Source organism: Chionomys nivalis, chromosome 11, assembly GCF_950005125.1.
Source record: "Chionomys nivalis chromosome 11, mChiNiv1.1, whole genome shotgun sequence".
Taxonomy (NCBI): Eukaryota; Metazoa; Chordata; class Mammalia; order Rodentia; family Cricetidae; genus Chionomys; species Chionomys nivalis.
The window spans coordinates 39,219,383-39,235,719 of record NC_080096.1 but is presented as its reverse complement, the minus strand read 5'-3'; the positions used below and the strand labels follow the sequence as shown (position 1 = coordinate 39,235,719).

General features: G+C 37.0%; 1 protein-coding gene across 7 annotated transcripts in view; it reads left to right on the top strand.

Annotated features, from left to right (window-relative positions):
• The window catches only part of Tut4 (terminal uridylyl transferase 4), a 93,354-nt gene that overhangs the window by 44,075 nt on the left and 32,942 nt on the right, over positions 1-16,337 (top strand). For all 7 annotated transcript variants that reach the window (XM_057785060.1, XM_057785056.1, XM_057785054.1 and 4 more), the window contains 7 exons: positions 433-607; positions 1,451-2,148; positions 4,998-5,148; positions 6,197-6,283; positions 8,707-8,810; positions 12,988-13,045; positions 13,134-13,237. In XM_057785060.1, the coding sequence (XP_057641043.1) occupies positions 433-607; positions 1,451-2,148; positions 4,998-5,148; positions 6,197-6,283; positions 8,707-8,810; positions 12,988-13,045; positions 13,134-13,237 (1,377 nt within the window). The remainder of the gene's footprint in view (positions 1-432; positions 608-1,450; positions 2,149-4,997; positions 5,149-6,196; positions 6,284-8,706; positions 8,811-12,987; positions 13,046-13,133; positions 13,238-16,337) is intronic.

Sequence of the window (16,337 nt, the reverse complement as noted above, 5' to 3'; positions counted from 1 at the left end):
AGCAACACAACAAAAAAAACTACAAGGACTGGAAATGTACCTCAGCGGCAGAGCATTTACTTAACATTGTGCAAGCCCCTGGGTTCCATCCACAGCGTTCTCACCCCACACGCTCACACATACAGAAACCCTAGTCTCTGGATATCAGTCCAGATATCCCAGATCAGTTAAATCAGATTCCTAGAAGTAATATGGAATTTCATGCTCACCTGGTGATTGTTTTGTGCAGTCAAACTTGATAGTCACTGGCTTAATGAAAAAACACAGAATTCCTTGGATTTCTGTAATTCAAACTGACTTTTTTTTTTTTTGCTTTTGATAATGCTTTGTTATGCCTGTTTGAAAACATAATCACTTAAATTTTTTTCTAATTAACAACTTACTGATTTTATAGTTTTGAGAAACTTTAATAAAAAGTATTTTCTCTTCTAGTCTCCTTTAACATTGGAAGCACCAAATCAGGTACCCTTGGGACAGTTGTGGCTGGAGTTGCTAAAATTTTACACACTGGATTTTGCTTTGGAGGAATATGTCATATGTGTTCGGATACAAGATATTCTAACAAGAGAAAACAAAAACTGGCCTAAAAGACGAATAGCCATTGAAGGTGAGATGATACGCTGTGTATGTGCGAGCTGTTTAGTGTTGTGGTCCTCACCTTCTAACGCTGTGTTTCTAACTTTGTCCCTTGGGTATGCTAAAGAAAACAATAATTGGTTCCACATCAAATCCCAAGCACATAATTATGCTATGGCAAAAAGCCAGATGTAGTTGTTCATGTCTTCAGTCATAGCACTTGGGAGGCTTAGGCAGGAGAATTGCCATAATGAGTTTTGTTTCAGCTTGGATTATAAGAGTGAGATCCTGGTTCAAAAAGATACTATGACAAGAAATGAAATTGTTAATATGAGTACTGGAATTTGAAAGATTTCATTTACTGACAGTTTATGGGGAAGCAGAGTGGCACAGCTTCTAGTAATATCTTGATTGAAACTGATTTTTGAATTGACTGTAGTGATTCTCTTATAAATTAATTTTCTCTTTTAGCTTTTGAGTTTATGGAAGAAACCAAAGATACCACATTTGTCTTTCTTTTGCTGTGTTTTTTTTTTTTTAATTATTTATTTATTATGTATACAATATTCTGTCTCTGTGTGTGCCTGCAGGCCAGAAGAGGGCACCAGACCTCATTACAGATGGTTGTGAGCCACCATGTGGTTGCTGGGAATTGAACTCAGGACCTTTGGAAGAGCAGTCAGTGCTCTTAACCGCTGAGCCATCTCTCCAGCCCCTTTTGCTCTGTTTTTAAGAATTTATTTGGATCCTGGGTTAGAAAACTTTGGGAACATATTCTGTGTTGATATTGCAGCAGTTAAGATTTGTTTGTGTAAGCATGGAAGTATAATTTGTTAGTAGAGACTTAGCCATTGATCATTTTCTTTTTTACTAGATCCATTTTCAGTCAAGAGGAATGTTGCACGGAGTTTGAACAGCCAGCTTGTTTATGAATATGTTGTGGAGAGATTCAGGGCAGCTTATCGGTATTTTGCCTGTCCTCAAAGGAAGGGTGGAAATAAATCTACAGTGGATTTCAAGAAAAAAGAGAAGGGGAAAATAAGCAATAAGAAACCAGTGAAGTCTGATTGTATGACAACCAACTGTTGCCCTCTTCCTGGGGAAAGCACAGAAAAAGTAAACACAGAGAAAGATCAATCTGCTAAATATGATGAAATGGAGCTTACATCACAGAGATGTATTGTTGACAATGACAGTTTGTTGGTAAATGAACTAGGTTTGGCTGACCATGGACAAGATTCTTCATCTCTTTCTACTGCCAGGGAAGGCAGTGAATTAGAGCAAAAACCAGCTGAGAAACAAGGTGATTTAACACCATCAGAAACTTCTTTAAAAAAGGAACTCAGCCAGTGTAATTGCACTGGGTCCCCTGATGGAGCTGAATCTGCTGGAATAGACTGCAGGTCGAATTTAGAGATGAAGAGTTCACATCACTTTGTGTGCAACAACTTATCTGCTACCTCTTGCAACTGCAAAGCTACAGAAGCTCCTTCTGACTTTATTGATGATGATAACCTCCCTTCCCAGGAACTATATTATGTGTTTGATAAGTTTATTTTAACCTCTGGCAAGGTAGGATACGATAAACAATTTGTAAAACATCGTGGTTACTGTATGACTATTGATAGTTTTTAGATTTATTAATAGTAACATAAAATAGCTTCTATGGTAGTGACTTGTTTTGGAATGATTTTAATGTGATTCTATCTTTTACTTATATTCTTTCCTATTGTTTCAGTTAAAAAGAGCATATAAAATGTAATCAATAATTCTACTAGTAATTGGTTTTCTTCTTTTCATACATGAAATTATCTGGTATTATGAAAATCAGATTAGCAAAGCAGTGTATATTTTAAAAATCTGCTTATTTATATAATTATGTTTCTCTTTAAAAAGAAGACAAAGTTTTAATTTAAATAATTTTTCATTTTTATTTTTGGTGTGAACATATAACTAACTATACTGCTAAGCTGTAGTTGAAACTAAGAACAAGAGTCAAAAACGTGGAGAATGTAGATTCTGTTCTGACACTGAACATTTCCGGACTTTTAAATATTTTTTGTGAATTGCAGGAGTGCTGTCCTTTTAAAGTGGAAGGGTCTGAACTTAAACTCTTTAGAATGTTCAAAGTACTACAGCGAATAGAAAATAAGCAGTAACTGTTTTGTTAATAAAAAAGTTTTAGCTAAATTGCATTTCTTCAAGTACCGTGTACATTACTAAAATATCTGCATTCAGAATGGCAAAGTGATTATTTAGATTTATTATTTAGATTTAGATTATTTAGATTATTTAAATTGAGGGAAAATGAACTGGAAAATTACTTACTGTTTTATCAATAACTACTTATTTACAAAGTGTAAACTTCTTAACCTATTTACTGTGCATTATTTCTTTTTTGTTTGTTTGTTTTAAATCTTTTTTTTTTTTTGGTTTTTCGAGACAGAGTTTCTCTGTGGTTTTGGAGCCTGTCCTGGAACTAGCTCTTGTAGACCAGGCTGGTCTCGAACTCACAGAGATCCACCTGCCTCTGCCTTCCAAGTGCTGGGATTAAAGGCGTGCGCCACCACCGCCCGGCTGTTTTAAATCTTTTTTTGGTACTGGGGAGATGACTAGGTGGCTAAGAGGTTCTACTTGTTGGCTTACATCATCTCTCCAGTTCTAGGGGATGTCTTCCTCTTCTGACCTCTGTGGGCACTGCAAACACGTACATATCCACACATATTCAGATGCATACATGTGCACATAATATAAAATAAAAATTTAAAAAATATTAAGATGAAATTGGATTTTTAAAAACTGTTCTTATTTAATCTGTTTTAGTATTTTGTCTACATGTTTGTCTGTGCACCACTTGCTGAGACCAGAAAAGGATATTAGATTCCTGGGAACTGTAGTTAACAAAGATGGTTGTGAGCTGTCATCTCTGTGCTGGGAATTGAATCCAGGATCCTCTGCAAGGAGCAGACAGTGCTTTGACCTGATCTCTTCAACTCAGATTGATATTTTTAAAGACTGTAGAGACTACACACGCACACTTGCACGAGCACACAACTTGATGTGTGATAAGTCAACACCTCTGAAATCATGACCACTGATAATGCCACAAATATATTCGTCATCTCAAAAAGTTCTTTCTTTACCTTTTTGTCCTTTTGTGGTAACTTTAATCTCCTTGCAAAATTCTAAGGCCATCATACAGTATTAATCACCAGCCCAGACAACAGTGGCTTTTCAGAACCTGTTTATTTTGCATAAATGAAATTTTGTACCTTTTGTCTCACACTTCCTCCTTTTTTTTTTCCACCCAGGCAGAATTTCTTTATTTTGTATAAGGATACATCTATTATATATTATCCAGGTTATAGTATTTAGTTATATAGACTGTTGAAAAGACTAACTAAGCCGGGCGGTGGTGGCGCACGCCTTTAATCCCAGCACTTGGGAGGCAGAGGCAGGTGAATCTCTGTGAGTTCGAGACCAGCCTGGTCTACAAGAGCTAGTTCCAAGACAGGCTCCAAAGAGAAACCCTGTCTCGAAAAACCAAAAAAAAAAAAAAAAAAAAGACTAAATGGCAAATTGTTAGAAAAATCTCTTAGGGAAGTACAATTTACATTCCTTATAACTTACTCCTCCCTCCCCCAAATTTATACTAAGGTAAGTACCATATCTTTTACTTTGCTAATAAAATGTAACTTAAAAAATATTCATTGTAGCTGGCTAGGTGTGTCTGTAATTCTAGCCCTTGGAAGAGCGAAACAGGGAGATTGTCAGTTTGAGACCCACTTGGACTACACAGCCAGTTTTGAGTACAGCCTGTCCTATAAATTAATACTGTGTTTTACAGTAGGAAAGAATTTCTACTCTAAATATATCATTTTAGAAAACAGCAGAACAGAATGCTTGAAAAACTGATAGCTGGGCATAGTGGTATGTCTTTAATCCCAGCATTTGGGAGGCAGCTCTGAGTGGATCTCTGAGTTGGAGGCCAGCATTCTGTTCTGCTGTTTTCTAATTTACCTGGAAATATAAGATATAGGAATTAACAGGCAATACAAAAGGTCTGCATTAATTCAAACAGTCTGATCAACTCCCAGAGGAAAAACATATACCTTGTATTTATTTGTCTGGGTTTACCACCCCCCAATATTAATCTTTATTTTATGTGCATTGGTTATCTGTACACCACTTGCACATCCGGTAAATTGTTTATGATGTAATGTTGGTGGGAAAGAAAAGCAGGTTTTAACAAACAGGTTTTTATATTACTTAAATTTTATAACAGCTTTTTACAAAACTCTCCAAATTAATAGGTTATCAGAACTGAGTTAACTACATAGTGTTTGTTGCTGCTGTATTTTTGAATATGCTTTCTAAGTGGTGAAATAAGTTCATTGGATTGTTTTTTAATCATTGTTTAGCCTCCAACAATAGTATGCAGTATCTGCAAAAAGGATGGCCATTCAAAAAACGATTGCCCAGAGGATTTCAGGAAAATTGATCTAAAACCTCTACCGCCAATGACAAATCGATTTCGAGAAATACTTGATTTAGTATGTAAAAGATGTTTTGGTAAGTGTTTGGTACTAAAACTACTGTAAGTGGGTTTTTAGATATTGAATATCTATTTTCTAGTTTAAAAACAATTTTCAGTTTTGATCGGGCAGAGGTTTTTTTATTAATAGATAAGATCAAGCATAGTTATTTAATAAGTACTGATCATATTCTGGGTACTGTGTTAAATGCAAAGGAAAGTATAACGGAGTCCGTATGTACTACTTTAAGAAACTTTATTGGCTGAGTGAATTCCCACAACAGTGCAAGGGATATTGCAAGAGTTAAAACTTAGACTGAATATTTGAGTTATCTAATATTGTAGTTACTAGTTCTTTGTGTTTATTGAATTAGGTTAGTTAAAGCTATGTAAAGTTAGAAGATATAACTGGCTTATCTCAAGCTAGTGTACATGAAACTAGTGTATGGGTACTGTGTTGGAAGGTCTAGCTAGAGAACATTTCTTGTGTGCTTTTGGACAGTATTTTCCTAGCTGGATATAGAATATATTTACCTAAATTAGCATAATTTTAACTAAATATAGCTGGATATGGTGGCATACCCTTGTAATCCTAGCACTAGGGAAGCTGAGGTAGTATTACAAATTTGAGGCCAGCCTAGACTACATGGCAACACCTTGTTTCAAATCTATTATGGGGTTGGCTCAGCAGTTGAGATCACTTGCATCTTGTACAGAGCATCCAGGTTTAGTTCTGTGAACCCACACGTTGGCTCATAACCACCTGTGACTCCAGTTCTGTGGTATTCAGTGCTCTCTTTGCAGGCACCAGGCAGGCACATGGTTCACACGCATGCATGTCTGAAGAAAACAGTATTGGTTTCAAAAGGTAAATGTATTTGTAGACTGTAGGGAAAATTATCATGTATAATATACATATATTTTAAATCTTTTTCTGCCCCCTGCCCTTTCTCTAATACCATTTATGGTATTAAATTCATAAAAGTAAATAAGTAGTGATAATATTGAGTCAAAATTTTTAGGTTAAAAGCCTGAAGAAATTTTCATATTCTAATTCCCTCACTTTTCTTTCTCTTTTTCATATAGATGAATTATCACCACCTTGCTCTGAACAACACAACAGGGAGCAAATTTTAATTGGCTTGGAAAAATTTATTCAAAAAGAGTATGATGGTATGTCATAGGCTTAATGTTGGCTGTTATTGTTCTCTAATCACATGGTTTTGATTTTGACTGACTTAAAAATGTTTGTTAACTGTTATATGTTAAGTACTATGCTAGGTTCTATGACTATATTACTCATAAAAGAGAAACTTCTGTCATTAGTATATTTAAGAGGGAATAGCAGTCAAATACATATAAATATACCAGTAAATAGTAAATGCTATTAAGACTATGATGATTAAAGAAGTGAGAGGTTGTGTAGTAAATCTAATGACGTAGCATTTGAGTTGTACTTATATATTATATGAAGGAACATATTATATGAATTTCCAAGGAGAGAACATTATAGAAAGAAAGGGTGGATACTAAGTCTTAGATTATGACTGACATTCTTGTAAGACTGATTGTAGGTCCAGTGTGTTTGAAGTGGAATGGAAGATACTTTTTAATAGAACAATGAGGTCATAGAGGTATCCTAAAGGTTAGATCATTAGGACCCTTTGGACATTGGTAGAAGGACTTTTTGTTTAATGAAAGCTATATAGTATTTATATCATTAAATGATAATCATCTCAGAGAACAGAGTATAACACTCTAAGAGTACAAGCAAGAACATTGCAGAGAACTGTGATGTAAGTACAGATGAAGCACAGACGTGGAGGAGGTAAGTGGTCAGAATTGGGTTGTATTTGAAGGTAGAGCTAGCAGGAATTGCTAGTGCATGTGTGATATAATGGGAAGAAAAACTAAACACAGTCTGAAGGCTTTTGCTCCAAAATAGCAGAACAAACAGTTTTTAGCATGAGCTTAAAGAATCAAAAGGTTTATGATCAAATATTTTAGAAAAGGATATCTACAGTAATTTATTTAGAGCTGGGCACTTTAAGATGGCTCACTTTAAGTGTTGTAAACATGAGGACCTGAGTTTTATTCCCAGAACCAATGTAAAAACATAGGGTGCAAGGGCTGGAGAGATGGCTCAGTGTTTGAGAACACTTGTTCTTTCAGGGAACCTGAGTTTGGTTCTCAGCACTAGTGTCCAGTGAACTGACTGGAATTCTAGAGACTCAACACTCTTTTGGTCACTACAAGCAGTTGTATGCATGTGTGCATACATGCCCATGCATACATGTGTAACACATTTTTACTCTCAGCACTGAGGAGGCAGAGGCACGCCTCCTATCCCTGGTGCTCACCAGCCAGCTATCCTAATTGATGAGATCAGACCAATTTTAAGTCTACCCCCTCTCTTTTAAATAAAACTCATACTTAATTTTATTTGATCATCATAGCTGTTTTTATGAATATTTGTATATTTGAAAAATAAAGTCTCATGCTTTGAAGCATTTTACATTGAGAATATTTTAAAGGATATTTTATTATAGTAGAATTTAAAGTAAAACTCATAAAAATGTGGATCAGCCTACTGACCTGAATTGATTCCTTAGACCCACAAGGTAGATAGAGACAAAGAACTTCCACGAAATGGTCTCCACCCTTCACACATGTGTTATGGCGTGCTCACACATGCTCATATAAAGTTTTAAAAATATGTTGGATGTATCACAAATTTATATGCCATCTTTACCCAAAGACTTCCCTAATCTCTCTATTGTTCCAGTGTTGGTATATGTCCTGCTGAAGTGGGCACTATAACTTCTTTTATCCTCCTTAGTTATCATTCAGATTTAATCAGTATTACATGGAAGAATTTTTTTCAAAGTATGGGATTTGTTGTCTAGCTATGTAATTAAGAGTCAGCAAATGACTAAGTAGGTAAAGGCACTTGCCACTAAGTCTGACAGTCTGAGTTTAGTCTCTGGGACCCACAGTAAAAGGAGAGATTCAATCCACACAAGTTGTCTTCTGTCCACATGTGCATGTTGGTATGCCCCAACTAATAAATAAATTAATACAAATGTGTAATTAAACTTTAAGTTACAAATTGTTATAGTACTCTTAAATGAGAAAAAGTACCTAACATGATTTATATCTAGTGAATTAGAGTGACTATGGGAGAAAAATTAACCTTATATATTGAGGTGATAATTTAAAAGTACTTGAATTGTACACTGAAAGAACTAGTTTACTTTTAAAAGATGAGTTATCAGATACTGAACTTAGTCTTTGGTATTGTTGAAGAACAGCAATAGGTGGTAGATAGTTCAGTTGGAAGAAGCTGAAGGTCTTAGTGATTATGTAGGTTGAACAAGGTATTAAGGATTTCATATATTTCTGGTGAGCTTCTAAATAGATAATGATACAGTTTGCTGAGAGTTGGTGTTTTAGTTACTTGGGTTTAAGAATAAGCAAAAGATCCTAGCTGGGGTTGGATGTCTTGGAATTTCCCAATGTATCACTTCGTGTTAAACTATTAGTAGATGTTAGATGACTCCTCTAACCTGCTCTTTGACTTATTTTCTCGAGCTTAGAAAAGGCAAGATTGTGCTTATTTGGTTCATCAAAGAATGGATTTGGATTCCGTGATAGTGATCTGGATATTTGTATGACTCTGGAAGGCCATGAAAATGCGGAGGTAAGGGGTAGCAGAGATGCCTTAGCTGTTAAGAGTGCTGATGCTGCTCTTCCAGAGGTCCTGTCCTGAGTTACCAGCAGCCAAGTGGTGACTCACAACCATCTATAATAGGATCTGGTGCCCTCTGCTGGCAAAGAGAGCACTCATATATAAAATATAAATAAATAAAAGTTAAAAAAAAGAAAATGCAGAGATAAGAGTTAATATTTGTAAGGGATTTAAAAGTTTGTTTTTGTCTATTGGTTAATGTTTTCATTTTATATGTGTTATTGATTATGCATGTTATCATTTTTGTATCAATGTAGTAGTGTTTGAAATATAGAAGCATTAGCATTATGGATTTAGAAGATTCTCAAACTTGCCTCTGTGGAAATTGTTAAAAATATTCAGACTTATCTCTGGGCGGTGGTGGCGCACGCCTTTAATCCCAGCACTCGGGAGGCAGAGGCAGGCGGATCTCTGAGTTCTAGGCCAGCCTGGTCTACAAGAGCTAGTGCCAGGACAGGCTCCAAAGCTACAGAGAAACCCTATCTTGAAAAACTAAAAAAAAAAAAAAAAAAAAAAAAATTCACACTTGGGCTGGAGAGATGGCTTAGTGGTTAAGAGCATTGCCTGCCCTTCCCAAAGGTCCTGAATTCAATTCCTGCCAACCACATGGTGGCTCACAACCATCTGTAATGAGGTCTGGTGCCCTCTTCTGGCCTTCAGACATACAGACAGAATATTGTATACATAATAAATAAAAATTAAAAAATATTCAGACTTAAAGTAAAATTATTATTCATCCTTTTTTAAAAAAACATTTATTGATTCTTTGTGGATTTCATATCATGTATTCTGATCCTACTTTTCTCTACGTCTCCTCACATCTTTCTTCTGCCCTTACAACCTGCCCCCCCAGTCAAAACCAAATTTAAAAGAAAAACAACAACAAAAAAAAAAAACAAAGAAAGAAGCAAAGAATAAAGAAGAATCTTGTGGTGTGGCCTGTCGAGTCACACAGTTTACCCTTCAGTCCTTTCATCTTTTCTTTCGTCATTGGTCTGACTGGAGGCCTTTGGTGTTTGCCGCACCATGTATAATGGGCTCTCACTGGGGCTCCTCTTGGATATCCTGTTGTTGTCCTTTGGCATGGACGTCCTGCTGTTTCGGATCTGTTGGCTCATCCCCTTCTCATGCTCAACAGTTTATATGTTCAGGGAATGTTGGGGTGGGTCAGTTCATAGCGTTGGTTCTGGATCTGGATGCTAGCCTGGTTGGTCAGCCCATGGGGGTCAGTGGAACCATGCTCGTCTTCACTACCCAGGTGAGCTCTCCAGCACTGCTTTGGCCAGCTTGCCCAATTCAGCCTATAGGAGTCAAGCTGTTGTCCTGCTCTCAGTTCCTCATATCTGGGTCACCAACATTCACATCACCAGGGTCAGCTCTACTGTTTCAGGCAAGGTGCAGGGCCCTCTCTTGTGATTGCTGTAGGTTGAATACAAGGATAGGTTGTGCAGGATTAACTCTCCTGCTCTCGTGCCCTGAGGGTATGCTCACTTTTGTGTTTGTGCCTCCCACCCCCAGTGGTCAGCTCCAGTATACTACCAAGGCAAGGTGCATGGACCCCTCTCCTCTGTGCTGCAGCTAATTCTCTCTCGTGACGTTGTGACCAGTTCTCTTGCCTGCCACAGGTAGTAAGGGATGGGGGGGCATCATTCCCTCAACCATGCTACCACATGGCAGATGGTTGGGGGGCACGTAGGTCAGTTAGTTCTGTTGCTCTCACACCCTCAGGGCTGACTCATCTGCTTCCCTGACAACAGGGTCATCCCTAGTGTGCTGCCCAATGGGGGAAGCAGAGCCTGTTTCTCTTGTGCGCCATAGCCAGTCAGGGCTAGCTCTCCCACTCTTGTGATCCCAGGGCGAACTCTCTCATCTTGTTACAGGTGGTAATGGGTGAGCAGGGAAAGCATCTTTCTCTCACCTATACCACCCTTGGCAGACTGTGGGAGGGGTAGAGATCAGCTCTCCTGCTCTCACCCGCAGGATCCACTTACCTGTGTTCTGGACTATAGGATCAGCTCTAGTGTGCTATCCAGGTGAGGTGCATCTTTCCCTTGTGCAGGCGGGAGGAGCTCTCTCCCCTGAGGAGTAAGGACAGCTTGCCTACTGCAGTATCCATCAAGGGGCAGGGACAGCCATCCCAGGCCAGTGAAGGGCAGGGCTGGCTCAGCACAGCATGGTTCCAATGATCTCGTTTAATTCCTTCTCTGGGTATCAGCATACACCCCAGTTGCAGCAGGACCATGGACCAGACATGGCTTCTGCTGCAGGTAAGGCGTGGATGCCACCATAGCCCTGGTGGCCCCACCCAGAGCAACACAAGCATCTGTGGCAGCATGGCCATTGGGCATTAGACCCTGGGCATCCACAGAGCCCTGTGACAACATGAACCACAGACCCAGACATGGATGTTCATCCTGTTTTAATATAACAACTAGGTCTTTGAGACTTTCAAGGGTCTAGTAATGAACTGGGTGAAAAAGTTAGCTTACCATAAGTTGGAATCTTTCATTCGAACCAATGAGAAGCTGGTACTTCTATTTGGTTGTAAGTATTAATCTTACTTTGTCTCTCTCTCTCTCTCTCTCTCTCTCTCTCTCTCTCTCTCTCTCTCTCTGTTATATACTCTGCAAGTAGAAAATGCAGGTAGTTGTTCAATTTATAAATGGATTATATTCTAAAAATTAATTATAATTTTGGGGTACTGATACCTTATTTACATAGAAGCAATGTTTCAATGACTGAAGGTTAGAAATTTTGCTTTGAGTGCCACTTGTATATGCTTTATCCTTTTTTATTCTTAACCCATTTTGAGGTAGATATTAATCAGCCCATTTTCAAAATGAGACTGAAGCTTTGAAAGATAAACTGGGGGCTGTAGAGATAATACAGTAAGTAAAGATGCTTGTTTCCAGCATGGTGGAAGGCGAGAACTAGCTTCAACAAATTGTCCTCTGATCTCTCTATGTGCCATAGTGCTCCTACTTCCTTCATACAAGTACTTAAATAAATAAACAAACATCTCCCACACACAAAAAAGAGAAAAGACATTCATTTATTTAACTTCACCTCACCTTGTACACGATGAAGCCAGCATTTGTGTCCAGGGCTGTGTGGTTCCTGCTCTTCATATTATATCCCTCTGCCTCTCTGTTATTTATTTTTAGCTGATAATGCAGCAAAATATAGTATTAATAGTAACGTAGAACCTAACCTTTACTTTATGAAGTAGAAAGCTCTCTGAATAACCTTGACATATAAGGAGATGTTTTTCCAAGTACAGTCTCAGCAGTGGGATTGTGATCATGCTTTTTTTTTTTCTTTGTGTTGTAGACTTTGGTCATGTGAATGAGTGTCCAAGCCCTAGTGAAGAAAGGGACTTGGTGGGGAAGAAGTGCCTTAGTCCGTTGTCGGAGGAGTTAGGGGAGTGGACCCTAGTAGAGATCGTTGGTTGACCCATATATCTACTGACTTTATTTTTTATTAATAATCATGTCTCAGATAAAGCTCTTTGGCTACAATACTGCCACTGCACTAAGCTATTTCTTTGAGTTTTGTTTTTATGTTGTGCTTTGCTGTTCTGTGCTGTGCTATATGTACTGTGTTATGTATACTATGCTATGCTACATTATGACACGGTATCATGTAGCCCAGTCTGATCTAGAACTGCTCACACTCTCAACTCCTTAATTCCAAATATTCCTATAGACCCAACTCAGAGCCTTGTATATGCTAGTCCAGCATTCTGTACCTGAGCCATATTCTCAGTCTAGCTGTCAGTATTTATGTTTCAAAATCAGGTACTATTTGTGAGATTGGAATAAGGGCAAGCTTTTTGTCATCTGTAGTGGTATCATTGTATCTTCTGTTAGAGAATAATTCACAAGCTGGAGAAATGGCTCAGCAGTTAAAAGTGTATATTACTTACTCATCAAAAGGACCAAGTTTGATTCTCAGCACCCAAGTCAGGTTTATGTTGATGATGGGGATCCTTGAATTGTTACTTAGTTAACAAGGTTATACAGCTTGTTATGATTAGAAATGTTAAGTACTAGTATTAAATACTAATTGGTTAAAGCAGAATTTATAGTAGATATAATTGAACCCTACTTTCTTATTTATTTTTTTCCAGAAATTAAACTGTAAGGAAATAATTGAAAATTTGGCGAAAATTCTTAAGAGGCATCCAGGTAAAATTTCATATCTTTTTGAAAAAAAGTACTCTTTAGCATTATAAATGTATTTAACTTGCTGAAGATTTTGCTCCCTCACCCTCAGGTTTAAGAAACATTCTGCCTATAACTACTGCCAAAGTGCCTATTGTAAAATTTGAACACAGACGAAGTGGACTAGAAGGTGATATCAGTCTGTATAACACATTGGTAAGATTTTCTTTATGGGCCCAGCTATAATTGTGTTATATTATATATATATATTATATATATTTAATATATGATATTAAAATATAACTACATCCCTTTCCTTCCACCCTTCCCATGCATCTTTGTGTTCTTTCCACAGTTTGTTGGCATCTATTTCTTTAATTTTGTGTATGTATGTCTTACATATGTATTATGTATGTATATTCCTAAAAACATAGATAACTACGACCTGTTCAGTTCATATAAAGTTACTAACTTGTGTGTATATGATTTCAAAGCTGATCACTTGGTATTAGATAACCAATTTGTGTTCTTTCCTAGGAAGACTATTCTCTTGCTCTAAGCCTTCCTTAGTTTCCCTTAGTCTCTTTTCTAGGGTTGAGGTCCCATGAGTTTCACTTTCATTTTAGGGTGTAGTTCTTGTTCAGGTCTTGTTTAGACAGCCATGTTTTTGAGACTTCATGGGTTTCATGTCTCTGAAATTTCTAGCAAATGTCCTCTTCTGTGACCCTTAAAATTTTCCTGCCTCTTCTTCTGTTATGACTTTATGTTAGTTTACTCCCCTTCTCTGAATTAATCCTCCTCCCCTTATGTAATTAAAATGCCTCTGCCTATTTTTTCTAAAATCTCTTGTACTGTTATTCTTCTCTATTGCTCTTCTGTTCTTTCCCATGGTTCCTTTTTCTTTCTTTCTTTCTTTCTTTCTTTCTTTCTTTCTTTCTTTCTTTCTTTCTTTCTTTCTTTCTTTTTTTCTTTCTTTCTTTCTCCTTCCTTCCTTCCTTCCTTCCTTCCTTCCTTCCTTCCTTCCTTCCTTCCTTCCTTCCTTCCTTTCTTATTTTTAACTTTTCTGGCTTCTTTAGTTACTTCAGGTTATATACTCACATCTGAAGATATGAACCTAGGAAACCCCCAGATGGGAGAGAATATCATGTGTTTATCTTTGTGGATCTGGGTTACTTCACTCAATGCCAAATTTTTATTCTTCCCAGTTCCTTCCATTTACCTTCATATTCCATGATCTCATTTTTCTTTACAGATGAATTATATTCCCTGGAGTATATGTACCAAATTCTCATTACCCATCCATCAGTTGAAATACATTTTTGTAACTTTGATGTCCCGTCTAGTATGAATAGAGCGGCTGTTAAGATGGCTCAGCAAGTATTTGTAGAGTGGGATGTTGGCTCTTGGGCATATGCCAGAGAGAGGTGTAGCTGGCTCACATGGTGGGTTTATTTGTGGCTTTTTGAGAGTTCTCCATACTGATTTCCAGACTAGGTATAGAAATTTGCAGTCCCACCAGTAGAAGATGAGGGTTCACCACATCCTCTCCAGCATTTATTGTTGCTTGTTTTATTATAGGGTAAGATGGAATATCAGAGTTGTTTTGTTTTGTGCTATCCTAATTGTTAGGGATGATGAACAGTTTTTGGAGATATTTCTCAGCCATTTTTATTTTTAAAAAGAACTTACTAAGCTGGGTGTGGTGGTGCACACCTTTAATCTAGGAGACAGAGGCAGGTGAATATTTTGAGTTTGAGGCAAGCCTGTTCTACAGAGTAAGTTCCAGGACAGCCAGGGCTATACAGAGAAACCCTACCTTGGAAAAAAGAAACAAAACAAGCAAAAAGAACTCCTTGTTCAGATCCTAAGCCCAGTTTTGAATGAATTATTTGGTTTTTTTTTCTTTAACTGTATTTTTAATTATTTATATATTCTGAATAGTAATCCTTTGTCATATTTACAGATGACAAAGATTTTCTACCATTCTGTGGATTTCCTCTTTCCTTGATTGTTTCTTTTGTCTCTCTTTATTTTTATTTGTTTGTTTTTTCAAGACAGATTTTCTCTGTGTAACAGTTCTGGCTAAACTGGAATTTACTCTGTAGACCTGGCTGGCCTGGAACTCCTCGAGATCTGCCTGCCTCTGCCTCCCAAGCGCTGTGATTAAAGGTGTACGCCACCATTGTTTCTTAGCTATACAAAACTTTTTAGTTACATAAGGTCCTTAATTGTTGGCTCATTCCTGTGCAAGCGCACTCTTAATTTGGAAAGTCCTCTTCTACAGCTACACTTTGTTTTCCTGTAGTAGTTGCAGTGTTTTCAGGATTCAGATTTAGGTCTTTGGAGTTTTTATGCAAGGTGATAGATACCGGTACAATTTCATTCTTTTGATGTGGACATCCAGTTTCCCAGGATCATTTTTTGAAGATGCTGTCTTTTCTCCAACTTATGGTTTTGGCATTTTTGTCAAATATTAGATGGCTGTAGTTTGGCATATCATTTTTCAGTCTTTAATTTTGTTTCATTGGTCTACATGGCTTCTTATATGCCTGTATCATAGTGTTTCTATTATTATGGCTCTGTAATATATCTTAAGATCAGATTTTTTTTTGGCTCTCCAGGCTCTTTAATGTTTCTATATGAATTTTCAGATAGTTTTTTCTATTTCTGTAAAGAATGAGGTAGAGATTTTTTTTATTGAGTTGGCATTGAATCTGTAATGATTTTTGGCAGAAAGTTATTTTCACAACATTGATTCTACCAGTCCATGAGTGTGGTATGTCTAGTGTCTTATTTTTTTCTTCAATGATTTAAAGTTTACATTATAGAAATCTTTCACCTCCTTGTTTAGGTTTGTTTCTAGATACTTTATTTTCTTTGAGGCTATTGTGAATGGGAATGTCTGTGATCGTCTTCTTAGTATGTTTATTATTGTTTTATACTTCTAATTTGAAAAGTTGACAGATAGACTTCCTTGGCGGGGAAGATACCTTGATTGCTTAGGTGGTTTACATTGGATATGCTGACTGATCCCTGCAAATGTGGGAAACTTGACGGTATAATTTTTGATAGTGGGGGCACTGCATTCCCACTTTTCTTTATTCACAAAAAAAAAGTTGGCAAATTATTGGTATGTGTAAATTCTCAACTCTGAGAAGTGTAAGGAAAAAGTATTTTAGCTTTGATACTAATTTCAGAGTGAGGTTGATTTGTTTGACTAATTGTTAGGCATTTTGAAATCACAATATACTATTTACAGCATATTGTATGTTTTTACCTGATTTGTAAGTTTATTAGTATATATTAAATGATTTCA